The 18,828-nt window shown below is 42.3% G+C and overlaps 1 protein-coding gene across 2 annotated transcripts; it reads right to left on the bottom strand.

The window, feature by feature from the left end:
* Positions 1-157: 157 nt before the first annotated feature.
* LOC119284760 (ubiquitin carboxyl-terminal hydrolase 26-like) lies at positions 158-12,519 on the bottom strand. Of its 2 annotated transcripts, none has more exons than XM_037563923.1 (15): positions 12,257-12,519; positions 11,937-12,063; positions 11,214-11,810; positions 10,463-10,718; positions 9,655-10,346; positions 8,329-8,437; positions 7,970-8,151; positions 7,009-7,281; positions 6,605-6,812; positions 5,666-5,737; positions 4,776-5,009; positions 3,853-4,116; positions 1,535-1,676; positions 1,273-1,454; positions 158-525 (listed from the first exon to the last, which is right to left on the bottom strand). In XM_037563923.1, the coding sequence occupies exons 2-14, from the start codon at positions 12,014-12,016 to the stop codon at positions 1,339-1,341; spliced, it is 3,225 nt and encodes a 1,074-aa protein (XP_037419820.1). In that variant the 5' UTR covers positions 12,017-12,063; positions 12,257-12,519; the 3' UTR covers positions 158-525; positions 1,273-1,338. The 2 variants fall into 2 exon arrangements, with proteins under 2 accessions (XP_037419820.1, XP_037419821.1); XM_037563924.1 differs by having other exon boundaries at positions 11,937-12,060.
* Positions 12,520-18,828: the final 6,309 nt, after the last annotated feature.

Raw genomic sequence — 18,828 nt, 5'->3', positions numbered from 1 at the left:
TTGCATGCTAAGTTTTTAATTTCTTTTTTTTTTTGCGGGAGAAGTTTTTAATTTCTTTGATTCAAGGGTACCTGCCTGGCCTGGCTTGGTATGTTGGGCCTCCCATGTGACCAGTGACCAGAACATGCAAGCAGTCCCGCGAAAAGCCCGGTTAGTATAAAAGCCACAGAGGGGACTAAAAGAATAACAGACCCTACCATTCCCATCCAAGCAGACGCTAGCTAGTTTAAGGCTCCTTGCCAAAACGTCGACATAGTCCCAACCGTACAAGGGAGTTTCCCACGGCTCTCATGAACAAAAATATAAGGTTACGCTGACGCCGAGCGGCAGAGCCAGAAATAGTCATCAACTACACCTAAGTAATTACATCAGAGAAGAGTGCATCAGAACCTCTTCCTTTTTCCCCTCACTGTGGACAATTGGGATACAACAGATTGAAAAGACAAAGCACGGAGACAGCCATAGACGAAAATTCCAGCCACGTCCAGCGGATCCCGTAACTTGGTATGACCAAACATCAGATTCCTGGATACAAGAGAGAGCATATGTTAGTGCCTAAATTTAGCCAGGTATTTTTCTTCATCAGCAAGACGACCATATTGGCAGGAGTCGGGCCTTGAAATGGACAAAAGAAAAAGTAAAAAAAGCAATGCACGCATGGGCATTTCGTCTAGAACCAACTTAACAGAGAGGATTCGCTGGTAGATAAAGAAATCAAATGAAGCATGGAGGATAAACGGAAGTTAAGTTTTCAGAATAGCATAAAATTTATGAATATGGTAGTAGTAATTAGTAGCCTTCAGACCTAACTAATTAACTATACATACATACTACGATGCAAAACAGAGGGCAGCAATCACCACACCAAGCTATTCGAACTCAGCTCCGTGAGTCCTAGGCGAGTGAGCATGTGAGCATAACGAGAGTAGTAACTCGACAAAACTCACTTACATGTAATATTGAAAACGTACTTATTTTGTGGGAGCTGAGCATGAGATACTCCAGCTTTTCACATATGGGCCAGCATAGTTTTCAATAGCGTACACACCAAGTCCAGCTTTACTAAATTTCCATATGAAACAACACTGTATTTTCTTATGCTAAGCTCTACGCTTATTTGAGTTTTGTCCGAGCCAAGCTCAAGCCTAGCACTAAGCTCGAAAGTCAACTTAGGCCCGTTTGAGCTTCGGTCCAGCCTAGCCACGTTTTTTAGTCTGATGATGTCTACTGACAAAAAACAAAAATATATATGAAGTGAAGTAGGAGTTTCACCTCTAAGCAAGAGTAACCAGCAGCGATGCCAATGTATGCATGCAGCGATGTAGATCACATGAAAACTCATTCACTCGATACTATGTCCTGACAAAGCTGAGCTGATACACTTGATGTCAATAGTGTACCACGAAAGCCTTCCTCAGCAGGTAGTGCATCAGCCTTCGGCTCTGAAATTTCATCTGAAATATTATAGGATAGCAAAGTTAACAATCTAATGTTTTCAGAAATGTTCAAGTCATCATAGTTGTTAGGGCTTCACCTGCTATATCACGGTCCTCAAACAATTCAGAATCTTTAACCCACAAAACATCCCCAGGGAAAATGCACTTATCAGCAAGAGTCGCAAAATCCTCTTCGATCTCAAGAGGGCCTTTATGAAGCTTCTGATTCTCCTTCACAATCTAAATATGACAACAGCAAAAATTGGACTGAAGCAGACAACCACAATGCAAACCAAACAAGCAAGATTTCTGCACCCAGGCATAAAATAAAAGTAACATGTGTAGGTGTGCCCCCTCTTTTAAACAAAATGGAGAGAAGGGGGGCATTAGACCAAAAATAGTTACCGATTACCAGCAGCCAAGGAACGTTGCACTATTATGTATGCCCATATCAAGTCAAAACTAGGTTATTGGACGATTGACTTGCCAATACTGTGAACATTACTAATGCTTCAGAAAAGGAAGCACAATAAAATCCAAAAAAATGTGATCAACTGATCATGCAAGTATTGAAATTTGAAATGCATGCACCGACCAGTTAATCCAAAAGCTGGTGGCCAATACATTTCAACACTCCCCTCACGTCTAGGTTCCTCCAGAATTTCATGGGATCGATGTAAACCGCAACTGTTTTGTTAAAAGTGCATTGGCCAGGTCTTGAACTCGAGACTACTTGGCTCTAATACCATATTGAATTGCATGCATAACTAGTGAACTTGAAAGCTTAAGCTGTTGGAGAAAGGTGGGAACCATATTTCAACAGCAAGTGCGATGTATAGCTACAGTACTCCAGTATGATGAATGGTATGGGGGCCAACTGATAGGCTCAAAAGGTTCAGAACAATCACAGCATAGGCAACGATCCTTTTAGTAAGAGAGAAGTGCATATTACACCCCCCAACTCTAGCCCTAGTCTAATATACACCCCTCAACTCCAATACCGTCTAAAATACACCCCTCAACTCTCAAAACCGGCTAGAATTCAACCCTCCCCTCCCTGTTGACCGGTTTTGACTGAGTGAACAGTAAAAATAAAAAATTTAAAAACAAAAAATTATTTTTTTGACAAAATTCAAAAAGTTCAAGTTTTTGCACCGCGTGAACAGTAAATTCAAAAAAATCACCTTTTCAGCATGTTTGGATACCTGAGTAAATTTGAGATGTCCGTAAATTCGAAAAAAATTCAAAATTTTCAGCATGGTGAACAGTAATTAGAAGGGGAGCCTTGGCGCAGTGGTAAAGCTGCTGCCTTGTGACCATGAGGTCATGGGTTCAAGTCCTGGAAACAGCCTCTTACAGAAATGTAGGGAAAGGCTGCGTACTATAGACCCAAAGTGGTCGGACCCTTCCCTGGACCCTGCGCAAGCGGGAGCTACATGCAACAGGTTGCCCTTTTTTTTTTATGGTGAACAGTAATTCGGAAAAAAAATCCAAAAAAAATCAGCACACGCTCAAACATCATCCATGCAAAAAAAGGGTTTTAAAAAAAATCGATTTTACTGTTCGCCAAGCTGAAATTTTGAAAAAAAAAATCGAATTTACGGACATCTCAAATTTACTCAGGTGTCCAAACATGCTGAAAAGGTGATTTTTTTTTATTTACTGTTCACGCGGTGAAAAAAACTTGAACCATTTTTGAATTTTTTTCAAAAAAAATTTATGGTTTTTAAAATTTTATTTTTTACTGTTCACTCAGTCAAAACCGGTCAAACTGGGTCAAAACCGGTCAACAGGGAGGGGAGGGTTGAATTATGGCCAGTTTTGTGAGTTGGGGGGTGTACATTAGACGGTATTGGAGTTGGGGGATGTATATTAGACTAGGGCTAGAGTCGGGGGGTGTAATATGCACTTCTCTCTTTTAGTAACATGTGTAGGTGCGCCCTCCCTCCTTTTAGTACACCCTCCCTCCCGGTTTGTAAGGCCCTAAAAATACCTTAAAACTACATGTAGGATAGCTGGGTCTAACTGATAAGCACCTGGTACTTTTAACCGGAGCTTATGACTTTCATAATTACCAGTTGCAGCTAACGATGTTAAGCTTTACAATTTTAAGTTCAAACTTATTTTTTTGTACAGTTCAAATAATTTCAAACGCACGCAAGTGATAAGATTAATTGAAAAATATGCCTTCCAGTCGAGAAGGTTTTGAACTATAGGGTACCGGTCACAAGACTCAATACTGATACTTATTTAGCGAACTTCTTTCAGCTGAAACAGATACAAAGTGGCAGTCGTACCAATCAGCTGAAGTTTTCTTCTTAATTTTTCTTGTGTTTTTCCCTTTTTGTATATGAAATGCAAGAGGAACGGTGCTCGGCTGTTTGCATAAAGTAAAATTTTGATGTGCATGACATACCCCTAAAGATTCCCATATCATGAGTTTCAACTGATAGACGGTTGTAGAACCAGAGACTTTCAAACTGATTGAGTTCCCTGTGGTTGTTCTCCGAGAACGCTTTGAAGTCCGGCGATCTGGAACAGGAAGAGCTGCAGATGCCTCCCTAATTGACTTTGGTGCTTCTTTCCCACGCACAAGATAAACATGGATATCTTCGTTCTGGTAATTGAGTTTCTCCACCAATGCACAGCTCTCTCTTTCTCCAATACATTCTTCACAAACCTAGCATACAAAATTCACAAGTAGAGTTGAGATAAAAAAAAGGGGGAAAGTAGAATATGCACTTCTTACTCATCAGATAGGTACAGTTATTCCATTGCTTGAAATTTTTAATTGATTAAATCAACTACTACAAGGGAACAGCACTCAGCTAACAACGTAAACCTTATCACTAAGCTCATCTATGAGGCGTGAGTCAAGATTCTGCCGTTTTTTTCATCCAACACACCGTCTCCCTGCCATTCCCTCTTGTGTGATGGTTTACACTTTAGAATCATGCATTAGGAGACGACAACCAACAACTCGTATCTAAAAGCTGAAGAGGCTGTCACAGCTGCGACCTTGATGGTTTACAGGAGAGCTATTGAAAAGGAATGTTGCACACTTGTAGTAAAATAGCTTCTAATTGCTCAAACATCATGTCATCAGGACTAACCTACATGAAAGAAGAGCACTATTGCAGTTTCTTGTTCATTATACTTTCCTGGTAGTATTGTTGTTTACTGGTTTAGATTCTCATATTTTAACTAGTCAAGTGTGCAAGCCGGCAACTGCAAGGCGACGCATTGTGCTTGTGCATATGATAACCAGGTTACATTAACATAAGAATGTTATGGTCAGATATGCAAATCAATAACTCTAATCTAGAATATTTAGTTTACCTCAGGATCAGTTCTGACATAGGGTCTACAGTCCTCCGAGTCACCATTTGCACCATTAATAAACTGGTCCGGATCTTTATCCAATATTACCATTGCTTCAGATGACTCGTGCGGTTTATCCTCTGAGCTCTTGCTAAAAACAATTTCAGCACATGCGCCATCTGCATGTGCAACGTTCCACTCCTCAGAGAATGATTGCCAGTCGGATTCTGAGATGATTGCTAACCCATCAGTCTGAAAACCAAGTATATAGTTAACCCACAACGTCAAGATTATTTGTTTTCATCTAGCAACAAAACATATCAGTAAAACAATGCCCAAAACAGCAATGGAAAGCAACTAAATAATAATGTATAAGAATTATATACTTTCTATCTAGTATTAGTATGCATTTATATTCATAAGCTTTACCAGTATAGATCCATAAAAAATTTATTAAACAAATAAATACTAGTTCGAAACCAATATGCCGCATATTTCGAGAGGAACAGAACAGCACAGCAGACGTCCTCCTGTGCTTCTGACAAGAAAGCCAGAGCTCGAGTTCCCAATCTGGGAGATCATCTTTACCACATACAAACTTCATGAAACAAATAAATACTAGTTCGAAACCGATATGTCGCATATTTGAAAGAGGAACAGCACATTATAGCAGATATCATCTGCTTCTGAACAAAAAGAGCTGGAGCTCGAGCTCTCAATCTGGGGGAACATCGTTACAACCAATGTACATCAATTTCACACACACACACACACACACACAACAAAAAAAATCAAGTCGTCCCAATGAGCAACAACGCTATGGACAGACTTCAGAAAACAGCTAGCCCAAAAAGAGGCAACAAAGAGAGGAGTAGGAAAGATAAGTTATGAAGACCACATGAACTTACATTCGATGTTTTCTGGGTGATGCCCCCACGCTTGTAAACTATATCCAAAGGCCTTTGCAACAATCTAGAATGCTGAAAAATGATCAAAATATTCAAAAAGAAATACTTCATAGTTTATAACATAATAACTAGATAACAAAGGTGGTGGTAATGCAAATTTGCCAAATCAAGTCAACAAAATAAATTGAGTCTCCTAGAGACCCACATTAAAAATATCAATATGCAAAGGAACCATGCATCAATTACCCACCATACATACATCATTTACAGGGGGGTCAAATTAAACATCTCTCGCTGACCAAACAAATCTTCACAATATTCTATTAAACCCCACTTGAAGTGACGAAATAACAACTTATAGTGAATTCTTAAATCAATTAGGCAAGAGCACCAAACATGTGTCATGCCACAGATATGAAGGTAGTTACGATGCATACTTATTTGGTAGTGCTCTCAAAGTATGATTGTACTCATGTCAAAATTATATCTTATCCCATTCTTGTGTCTTGCTTTGCTCTGTAAAACTATTACATTTCTAAACTATTACACTGGCAGATATTAACAGAATGCAAAAGGGCAGCATTATATATGTATGACTCTTGGGCCTCACTCAATGAATCCAACTGGTATACCACACGACCTTATAGGTAGATTATAAACAATTTACAGTGTGCAGAAGTGCAATTCCTTGCCCAAATTATCCTAGCAGTCAGTCTTCACCAATGTGTTGCAAAAAGTGCTAATATTCATCTCATTGTTTCACAATAGGAGAATAGTAAGCTAACTTCTAGCCATATTACCCTAACAGCAAGCTTCACACTTACCTGACTATAGAAATTTATATACTAGAGTTCAAGTCTTTCCTGGCCTTTTCAGAACCAAACACACATACCGTCATGTAGGACGACTTATCAGCAGAACAGAGAAGAGATAGTTTACCTTTTCACATTTAAGTGAATTTATAGCAACTTCAAGACTTTGAGGTTCTGGTAACGACGAAACATTTTTTCCAGTCGCTGTAATGTAAGCTCTCCATTCTGACAACCACGACGAAGGAACCAAATAATATTTTTGTCCAGGATTAAGTGCAAAGCCTTTCCCAGAGATTAACTTTTCATGGCTCTGTCGTTGCTTCAGTTTCACCGCTCTGAAGAGACAAATAACATGCCAAAAGAAACTTAATATAACCACCCACTTTAAGTGAACAGTTCATTATCTTACATTAATAATCCATGGTATTATGACATTGTTAACCGTGAGTCCAATTATATGGCATTGATTAATTCACTGTATTATGGCATTGACATTGATTAGTTCACTGTATTATGGCATTTTTAGCTTACCTAAGACTATCCTCAACAGAAGCAACAGCTGACAATTTGTGGTCACAGATCTCGCATGGTTGAGTATCTGACGGAAAAGTCACAATATCATCAGCTTCCTTTGCGATGGTTTCATAGAGAAATAGCCATAGGCTCTCTGGCACAGATACCCGCTTTGCCCCAGAAGCGTGCTCTGGAAGAAGATTCCCATGGCTGCATCTTAGAGCACTTGTTGGTCCCTTATCAGCATCAAAAGTGATATCCACATTTTTTCTTCGCAGCCAATGGGACAACCTGGGAGCAACGGCAAAATAGATCGGTATGAGACTAGTAGATAGCTGTGATTTGGTAACGTAATGCAACCACTGGGACAGCAAAACGGGAAGAATGATAAAAGACTATGCATGAGTGCACATCAACAGAAGAAGCATTCAGTGTCAAATTCATGGAACAACTGTGAGACATACTTAGGTTATAACTGGAAACTGGTTAAGGTGTAAAACCCCAATCAAGAAAACTATGACGATTGGCCACATCCCACATCATGGTAATGGTTGAAGTATTGCACAGAAGGGCAATCAATACAGAGCAACCATTAGAAGGCAGTAAAAAGTAAACACAACATACAGACCTAGCATATGACTCATGTTGGTGGAACTGCAGATAAAGATTCTTACAAACACATTATAGTACATCATATAACTGGACTGAAATTTGGAAGGGCCTTAAGCAGAATATTGTATTTGTATATAAATAGCTCCACAAAGACAGTAGTAGTTCAGGAGAATAGTCCTAATTGTACGTAAAAAATGTTTAGCTTCAGCAAGTCATGCCTTAAGCAGAATATTATGTCTGTATATAAATAGCTCCACAAAGACAGTAGTTGAGGAGGATAATCCTAATTGTACGTAAAAAATGTTTATCTTTAGCAAGTCACGTACAGAACCAAGATCAGAATCTGAGAAGGATGTCCTTTCCATACCATGTCTTCGAAATAAAGTAAGAAGGACCTTCTGGAATACTTCCAGCAAGTGCAGCTTCTGCAAGATTCTTTAACGATGCTTTCCTATCACGATAGACATCAGCAGAAACTGCAGTTTTTGCTACATCCTTGAGACACTCCTTGCAAACATCATCCTTGCTGAGTGTTGGTCCTCCTCCGTACTAGTATGTAACAATATAAATGATACCCATCAGCAGTATTTTAGTATAAGAAGTTCAGAACTAGGTACAAAATACAGTGTCCTTGCAAATAACTAAAGTAAAACATTACCACTAAGCAAACCGAATGAGAGAAACAATTCAAAGAAATAAAACCCAACAAATGGAGAAGATTCTTACTTTGGAAAGTAGCTTCTCCCAAGCTTTAGCCGATAACCGCTTCATGGATGTGACTTTAGATGCTGGAACTTTTCCATGTTCACACTGAATTGGAATGTTGTCAATGGAACTGCAAAACCAACATAAAGTTGTTATGTGGATCCTGCCAGGAATATCGTAAGGCTATTTGTTCAGAAGAATATCTACACCTATTAAAGATTTAGTTGGTGACGATGGTGTGTTAAACATCTGACTGACCATCCAATCTGCATCTAACACATGCGGAGTAATCTACGACATTTTTGTAAAAAGACCACACGACTCTGCTCCACATTTGCAGAAAACCACTTAGTCTCTCCATATCAGCCCCATCCCTCACCGCCTCACCCAAACAGATAAGAGGAATAAATTTGTATGGAACACACCATATTTTTAGTGATATATATACCAAAAATAGGGGGGGAAATTCAAGTTTGTGAATATGTATTGGTTTATTTTGTATCCATTGCAACGCACTGGCACTTTGCTAGTGTGCATAACAAGGAATGTAGCCATACAAAATTTCAAGAACTGCTACGTATAGCACCTATATCTGAGATAGCACATATATTTCACAAGAAACTAATAATCGGTTTGCTAAAAGGGTTCAGAAATCAAAAACTGGTATTAGGTTATCATTGCATTCTCATGTGAAGTTAAATTCCTTATGGGCTGCTTCTCATGATAATGAATAGTTGTGTATGCATGTGATGGTATGGCCGACCTTGTCCCGGCCAATCAAAATATACCCTATTATGTCCCTATATATTCGAACGGACAGAAAATCCAAAAGGCTAAGATAGATCTCAAATCAAGAAAATCTGATCTAGCCTAGAGCTTAGCAATGAAAAATATTAGCAACTACCAGCCAGCTCCTTTCATGTAGATACTGCAAGCATAGGTTAAACCTAGAGGTACAGACAGATGATGCCTTCACAAAACTTCGAACTGCCATGATGGTTGTTGTGTTTGGAAAATAAATCAATGTAGTGAATGTACTCAGATATTTGATGGATTGTGGTATAAATGAGCATTATATGCATTTAACACCCAGCTTTTATTTATCATCCATAGATTTGATAACCAACTGTATAACAATCCAGATAGCTAACAGTACAAGAATACTAGAGAAAAAAGTACAACAATACGAAGTAGTCACATGAGCAATAAGTTATGAGTTTCTACGCAACTGAGACAAACAACATTTGCAAGGATAGTGTTGTCACGACACCAAATAATAATAAAGCATTTAAATGTAGATGAAAAAGAAGAGTGGAAATAAATAAACAAGCGCTCTAGAGAACTCACGAGGGAGGGGTAGCATTATCCGCCCATTGGCGAAGCCAGTCTAGTGAAATCCAAAAATATGAATCATCGTCTGGAGTAGCAGGTGCTTCTGTAATAACAGATTTTACTTCTTGGCGCCTTTCTTGTATGGAAGCCAAAAGGTTATCTTTTTTACTTAGGTACTCGCCACATTCGTTTACACATGATGCATTCAAAGCATCAATCTCATCCATCAGATGGCGTGGAAGTGAACTATTACTGGCTTCCACAATATTATTGCTTTTAATACCATTTTCATCCTTGCTCGAACGTTTGTACATTAGCATGTAAGCATCAGTGGAAGAGAACATCTCTCCCATATTAGAAGTCGGTGCAGCCTCATGATGGCTACTGTTATTACCATTTGCCACAGAACCTTCGGTAGAAGTACCTTCAGATTTCCGATCCGCTTTATCAGATGACTTGCCTGGTTTTTCACCAAAAGGGTGAAAACCAAGGCTGGATACACACTCATCATCAAACTCCCACCAGTGACCATTGCTTTCATCCTTTATATGTGCCACATAGTGACCACTATTAGCAGCACTACCCTTATGAATCAAAATAGCAGCCAGGTCATAAATGTAATTGGATGAAGGATCCGACAACCGCTTCCCCATATCTAGCTGTCCCGGAAAACTGAATGATGAAGAAATCTTTTTCTTCGTTGTTGTCTGTGGAGGAAATAAATTAGTAAGTTTCTTCCACACAAATCGAGAAATCACACAAGACAGAAGCAGGGGCAACAGATAGCACAAAACTATGAACAAGCTTGGATCAGAGTAATCACCTTTGGTAGGAATACATATCGCTTCAGCTGAAAATTAACAACAGGAGGAAGCGAGCGAAGTTTTATACAACGGGTGGCGTCTACCCTTTTCTGACATGACTCGCAGGAATATTGGTTCTCCCCATTCAGTGCCTCCACGCTCAAATAGTCATCCAGACTTTCCTCTAAATTACTTAAACCTTTAATATTCAGTTCCAGTTCATAGAAGTCTTCCATTTTTGAAGATGCTTCAGAATCCCTTCCACATGATGAACACCTTAAGCATATGGTAACCAACATCAGTCCTCCACAAAATTAATGAGTAGTACAAATGAACTAACATATCATATTATCATTCACTTTGGTATGTGCAAGCTGTGTGAATTAGAAATTGTGAATGCACTCAGTGGTCAATCCAATTACAAAATCAAAGATATGTACCTGAGCACATAGCTTGGCCTAAGTACAAGATCCAGCAAAACAGGACTCGCAAGTTCAAAAAAAGAATCATATCCAGCTAACTATTTTGTTGCTGTTTGACAAGATAACGGGCTTGTTATTATAATCACAAACTAAGATATTTTTATAGTAATTCTGTAGCGGCAGAACATCGCAAGACAATAAAACACAGTGTATGCGAGCAAACAGGAGCATACAAGGCAAACACGATGTGGTAATATTGGGAAGATAAACCTTCTAACTTAAAGTTCAGATCCCTTCAGTTTCCAAAATAAATCTTGAGAAAAGCACCAATTTAGGCATTTTTACCTACCGAGTCACATGCGACACACTTCCACGAAATAAATCTTGCACAATAGTTTTTGCAACAGCGACCTTGGAGTAACTTAACGAACGCTCGAGCAGAGACAAAAACAAGGTGAGAAATTCGTGACTGTCCTGCTGGACACCGTTGTCTAGTTCCAAGGTCTTGATGAAAGGTGCTGAATCAATGAAAGCCATTTTGCTGGAGTGTAGCTGCGCAAATAATCGAGCCAGCTGATCGAGAACAGGTTGCTTCTTCAAGATGTCTGGCTCTAGCGAGAAAATGCCTGAACGGAAGGAAGTGTTCATATAGAGGCACTGAAGTATGCTGTTAGCATAACATGTCGCGCCCAGATTAGTCAATCCAGCAGGCGTCTCAGTGGAAGCACGGAGGTCCTTGGATGGGTCAGGGCCGAGGCTACCGACATGCTCGCCATTTTTCTGCCAGAGGCCAGTCTTCCTCGTCCCACCGGTGGTGGGGATCAACCCGCAGAAACAATTGGGTGAGTCCTTGGTGTTCCCATGGCAGCCCTGGCAAACCGGCTTCCACACGCTGTAAAGTTGCCTAATATCATCTTGCGTGATGGCGCCAGTGGAATGTATCCTCCTGCATAGCACAGGCAGCAGCACCCCAAGCAAAAAACATGTCAGCAACAGAAACACATTGAAATCTCCCCCTTCACCCTATCAAATCTCCAGCTCCCAGCAATGGGAAAAGGCAATGTATACATACTTGAGAGCAGCATAAGACGGGCTCGCAGACTCATCGGCGCGTGGCCTCTTGTTCTTATTGCGGGTGTTGTGCCTGCTCATTGTACCATCAACAGAGCGCCAAGCGAAACCTCCAGTTGCTCTCCCTGCTGCGGAAACAACAGAAGCCAGAGCATTAGCGCGTCGGCATCGGGGGCGGACGGAACGAGGAGCATTGGGGTCAGTTCGAACCCTAAATTCCGTGGGAAACAGGCTGCTATCACTACTCCACCAAACAGCAAAAAAAATGGGGAAAAATCGACGGATTTAACAGACAAAAGGCGTTTGGATTGGAATGCTTACCGCGAAGGGAGGAACAGATCAGGCTCTCCGGGCAATCCGAAGCAGGCTAGGGTTCGCCACCAGCAGGAAAAGCAAATCCAGGCCCTGATGGATCTCTGCTCCACGCCGGTCCGGTCCAGCAGAGCGGCGGCGGAGGGGGAGGATGAGGATGGGGAGAGATGAATCCCTTGGAGGTGGCGGTCGGCGGTGGAAGGGCAGAGGGGCGGAGAGGGTTTCCTTCGATGACCCCCGCCGCGAGCTGGAAGGGGATGAAAAGAAGCTGATCTGCTTTTTGGTTTCAGAGCCGGGTGACGTGCCGCATGTTTTGTTGGGTCGGGCTGCGCCCGTGGGCTTGGCATCAGAGTCGTGGGCTTGGGAGGGAGTAGGGGGGATAGCACAGGACGGTAAAACGGTGGGAATGGAATGTTTTCTTTTGCTGGAATGGAAATGGAATAATTTGCCTCCAAAAAAATGGAATAATTGACGTTGAACTTTGTGCCCTTCAAGGCTTCTGCAGATTCATGGTGACATTCCCCTACAGCGCACGGCGTCGAGATGTATAGGTGATTTGCTGAACAAGGACATGGCAGAGCACATTGTGGCAAACTACACGGCAACGGATGCTTGTCATGAGTCACGCGGGCTTTTGCAACATTTCTGGTGACTTTGTGATTAATATGGCGAGCTCCGTAAGGATTATTGTCACGTTCTCGATGCGACTATAGCTCCCACGTGTCGAGGCATGACTTAGAGACATAACCGCATTGAAAGCAATGTCACAAGTTAGGCAATTTTCACAACATCCCATGTAATTTAGATAATAAAAGGGGAGATACATAGTTGGCTTACACTCGCCACGTCAATCAAAGTACATAAATAGCCTTACAACATTCAAACACTCATGGCCCGACTACGGCGCCAAAATAAAAGATAACCCAACATGCGACACGGTCCCGATCACCCCAACTGGGCACCACTAGTGATCATCAGGGAAAGACACGTAGTATCGTTGAGAGTCCTCGTCGAACTCCCACTTGAACTCGAGCGCGTCACCTGGAGCGGAATCATCAGGCCCTGCATCTGGTTTGGAAGTAATCTATGAGCCACAGGGACTCAGCAATCTCGCACCCTCACGATCAAGACTATTTAAGCTTAATAGGTAAGGCAAGGTAATGTAAGTGGACCTGCGGCAAGCGACTAGCATATATGGTGGCTATCCTGTTCGCAAAAAAAAGCGAGAAGAGAGGGCAAAGCGCGAACGAGAAACTAGAGAACAACCTGCGCAAGCATTACTCCAACACCGTGTTCACTTCCCGGACTCCGCCGAGAAGAGACCATCACGGCAACTCACACAGTTGATTCATTTTAAATAAATTAAGGTTCAAGTTATCTACAACCGGACATTAACAAATTCCCATCTGCCCATAACCGCGGGCACGGCTTTCGAAAGTTCAAATCCCTGCAGGGGAGTCCCAACTTAGCCCATGACAAGCTCTCACGGTCAACGAAGGAATAGACCTCCTCCCGAGACGTTCCGATCAGACTCGGTATCTCGGTTCTTCAAGACACTTCGACAGGTTAAAACAAATCCAGCAACACCGCCCGAATGTGCCGACAAATCCCGATAGGAGCTGCACATATCTCTTTCTCAGGGCACACTCAGATTGTCCTAGGTACGGGTAGGCCAGCCCAGAGTTGCCCTTGGTGGCCACCGGCAGCTGACAGGTGGACCAACACTCAGAGGAGCACTGGCCCGGGGGGGTTTAAAATAAGATGACCCTCGGGCTCCGGAAACCCAAGGGAAAAAGAGACTAGGTGGCAAATGGTAAAACCAAGGTTGGGCATTGCTAGAAAAGCTTTAATCAAGGCGAACTATCAAGGGGTTCCCATTATCACCCAACCGCGTAAGGAACGCAAAATCCGGGAACATAACACCGATATGACGGAAACTAGGGCGGCAAGAGTGAAACAAAACACTAGGCGAGAGGCCGAGCCTTCCACCCTTTACCAAGTATACAGATGCATTAAGATAACATGACAATATAATGATATCCCAACAAGTAAATAATGTTCCAACAAGGAACGGCCTCCAATCTTCACCTGCAACTAGCAACGCTATAAAAGGGTCTGAGCAAAGCGGTAACATAGCCAATCAACAGTTTGCTAGGACATGGTGGGTTAGAGGTTTGACATGGCAATTTGGGAGGCATGATAAGCAAGTGGTAGGCATCATAGCATAGGCATAGCAAAAGAGCGAGCATCTAGCAAAGCAAAGATAGTAGTGATTTCGAGGGTATGATCATCTTGCCTGCAAAGTTGTCAGAGTTGACTGGATCCTCGAAAGCAAACTCAATGGGCTCCTCGTTAGCGAACTCGTCTCCCGACTCTACCCAAACAAGACAAACAAGCAAACGGAACACAATCAACCACGTGCAAAACTCAAACAATATGATGCAAAGATGGTATGCTATGCGGGATGCGATGCGGGATGCATATGCAAGATTTGGCAAGGTATGAATGAACCTAGCCTCAACTTGGAAATCCAAGTGTGCCACTGGAAAGATGAGATGAAATCACTTGAAAACAATATAAAGAACGCCGGAATCGGAGTTACGGTTTGGAAATGGCAAGCGATTCAAATATGACCACGTTCTGCGATTTACAGCAAGCAGTCATCTAAATGCAACAAGATGGACATGCTACAGCACCCAAACATGGCATCAAAATACATGGCAGGGATCCATTCAAGAAGCTTAACAAAAGTTTAGCACTGAGCTACGGCCAATTCATCCATTAACAGGTTCAAACAAGCATGACAAAAATGCATTTGGTAAACAGATTTCAGACTTAGTGAAATTAACACTTGTCTGGAATTTCAGATCAGATAGCACTCTTTGGAGCATGAAAACAATATGATACAGGACCTAAACATGGCAAAGTAAAGCATGGCATGGAGCTACTCAAAGAGCTTAACAAAAGTCCCTTAGTGATCTTGAGCCAAAAGGGATCAGAAAATACAATTGCAAGCATGTGAACATGGCAAAAACATAATCAGATCATAGACTTGGTGAAAACTGGAGCATGCTGAAACAGATATCAAGTAGGCATGTTTACGAGCTCGATGCACTCACTACAGAGCAAGTCATGACAATCTAAGCATACACCCATCAAGAATACACAAAATACAAACTAGATATGGCAAGAACAATACCATAGCATGCACGGATCAACTACAACATCCTCGGCAAAATTGCTAACAAGTAGACAATCTGCCCAGATTTACGAAATGACAAAAGTAGAGCTCGATTGACTCAAGCTAGGGTGCTCCATAATTGCAAACAAAGACATGGATGGATAGAGCACTACAAGATTAACAAAACATCCTTACTGATCATCCTCAAAAGAGGCACGGATCACTAGGAAACAACATGAACATATGGCCATATGAGATAATCAGCTCAAGGACTTAGTGGGAATGCTAAGTCCCTGAAATCAGCATTAACAAATGCCTCACTTTGCAAGCTTGTGCAAGTCACCACACACATCACAAAAATACATAGGTTGCACCTCTGGAAAGATGGCAAAACCCTTAACAAAGCATATGTAGAGCTCAGGGGCATATCATGCACACAATAATCATGGCAAAAATGACAAATAACTAATTGGAGCAGCAGATCTGACAAATATCTCAAATAGCACTCTTCTAACAGCATTTCGGGCATCAAGATGAACTCAAATAAAAATGATGCAATGAGATGAAATGATGTACTCTCTGAGACGAACATTTTGATATGCTATATGCCCAAAACAGAGCTACGGATGCAAAGATACAACATGATGACATGGCAAAATGAACTAGGGTTTCGGGAGAAAGTCAACCCAAACGTCCAGATCCAGATCTGGTGCACGGGAACTGAGGTCGCCGGAACAGTACGCCGGAGGTCGCCGGAGATGGCCGGAGGAGTCGGGGCGGCCGGCTTAGGGTGCGGATGTGGAGGAGGAAGCCGGAGGCGGCGCGGTGGCGGCGTCCGCGGCGGAAGCGGCGCAGCGGGGTGGTCGGAACGAGGAGGCGGCGCCTGGTGGCGACGGCGACCACGGCGGCGCGGCGAGGCGGAGGTGGCCGGCGGCGGCCGGGTCGGGGAAGAGGCGCGCGGGCGGGCGGCGCGCGGGAGCCGGGCCGGGAGGGCCTCCCGTGGGCTCGCCGGGCCGGTGGCGCGGGGCGGCGGCGCCTGCCATGTGGCGTGACGGGAGAGGGCAAGGGGATGGCGGCGGACGTGTCCGGCCGGCGCGAGGTGTTATTTTTTTAGGGTTTCAAAGAGAGGATCCGAGATTTGGAATGGGGGAGGTATATATAGGCATAGAGGGAGCTAGGAGTGTCCAAATGAGGTGCGGTTTTCGGTCACGCGATCGTGACCGAACGCTCTAGATGATGGAGAGGGTTTTGGTGGGGTTTGGGGGAAAATAGAGGGGTGTTGGGCTGCAACACACACGAGGCCTTTTCGGTCCCTCGGTTAACCGTTGGAGCATCAAACGAAGTCCAAATGGTACGAAACTTGACAGGCGGTCTACTGGTAGTAAACCAAGGCCGCTTGGCAAGTCTCGGTCCAATCCGGAAATGTTTAATCCCCACACACGAAAGAAAGGTAGAAATGACCACCAAAGGAGAACGAAGCGCCGGAATGCAAAACGGACAACGGGGAAAATGCTCGAATGCATGAGACGAACACGTATGCAAATGCAATACACATGATGACATGATATGAGATGCATGAAAACGATAACAACACATGGAGACAAAAACCCGAACCCGAGAAAATAAAATAACTTAAGGCCGGGAACGGCAAGAGTTGGAGTACATATTGGGTAAATCACATCCGGGGTGTTACAATTATCCCTAGTAAGTTCTGAAGCCTTCTAGTACATTTATTTTTATCAAGCGGTTAATTGCATATTTATAACTTATTTACGATGCAAAATTAAAGACAGTATGATTTATCAGATAGTTCACTATATATTTATACTCAACCAGAGGAATCGAAGGCAAGATTAGTTGCTTGGCCCAGGCGCACGAAGAAGAGGAAGAGCTCCCATCCGAGGTGGGTGAAAATCAACCTAGATAGTAGCATTCTTATGTTTTCAAAAAAGGATTGTCAGTTAAGTTTATCCACTCTTGGCGTTAAAGATGAAGTGTAAATACTATTATAAGAACATCCCAAGTGAAGACGGCCATCTATGTGAGTTATGTCTCTAAGAAGGTATATATTGAATTTCAAACAATCAAAGCGGAAACAATTGTGTGGCGTCAATGAAAGGTCTTGAGTTAAAGCTATTAATGAACTTGTTAATGATTCCACACGCCATAAATTGTCAAAAAAACATTATATGACATTTTTTATAAAAAATCATAACGGTTCATAAAACCAAACTTAAGCATAGAAGCATACATAGATTCATATACGGAGAAAAGTACATACTTATCACCAAGATTCATACATAACTATTTAATAAAAAAGGAAAAATAATAGTTCATTACCACAAGTCCAAAAGATGCACTCCTAATCCTTATTGCTTGTTCTGGATGCAGGTCGGGATAGAGAATTCTCATCCATCTACTCCTTGTTGTTGGTTGTGGATGCAGATTGGCCCTTATCCTCGCCCAATAAATGATCTCATCAAGAGCGTGGCTTATTCCATTGGGAACACCTCCTGAAACTCTTGCATGTTCCAGGCTTCCAAGATCATGTCAGACAATTAGTGGTGGTACTCCAACAAGTATCCAGTGGCGTCGATGCCTTCTCAACTCGCCTTTGAGCCCTATTCGCCTAAGCTCTCTACGACTGCACCCTGGCAGCCCTCATGTCCACAACCTCCTCCTCTTCGTTTGTCACCTCTCATAGGTTAGGATCCATCTTCCTAGAGTGCTTGCTCACTAGGGTTCTAGGATGTTGGTTGAAGGCTGAGGGGGGAGTAATAGGGTTGTGGTTGTGGTAAGGCTGAGAGAGGTGGATTTTATTGACACCAGGGCAGGCTAGGTCCTGTGTAAAAATTCCAAGGTCCAAGCCCATTTTGGCAACTTAGCTCCATGGACAAAGCATCAACTTTATAACCATAAAAAATCATGTCAATACTAACCAAACTATTAAGCTAAATAAAAATATGATCATACATGACAACACAACATCATTGCTTAACATGAAAAGTTCATCATTGCATTGCTTAGCATAAGTAGCTCCCCACTGCATTACTTAACATAACCAGGGTGTTCTTAACTTAACTAACATCAATACACTTACCAGCATAGCTTAACTTAGCATTTCACCCATCACATCACCAAAATACACACCTACCACCATCAACTTGCAAGGCATGTTTGTTTACGCAAAATTGCCTTCATCTTCATTCCTTCAGTATTGCCTTGATCTGCTCCAACTTCTCCTTGCTCCCATGCCCAGCCTTCAATAGGTCAACAACTACATTCTCAAGCTCCTTCTCTTCTGCAAGGAGATCCCTGTGTTGGGTAACGTAGCATACAATTTCAAAAATTTCCTACGCTCACGCAAGATCTATCTAGGAGATGCATAGCAACAAGAGGG

The sequence above is a fragment of the Triticum dicoccoides genome, chromosome 4A (genome assembly GCF_002162155.2).
Source record: "Triticum dicoccoides isolate Atlit2015 ecotype Zavitan chromosome 4A, WEW_v2.0, whole genome shotgun sequence".
Taxonomy (NCBI): domain Eukaryota; kingdom Viridiplantae; phylum Streptophyta; class Magnoliopsida; order Poales; family Poaceae; genus Triticum; species Triticum dicoccoides.
The sequence above is the reverse complement of the archived record's forward strand: the minus strand, read 5'-3'. Positions and strand labels throughout refer to the sequence as shown.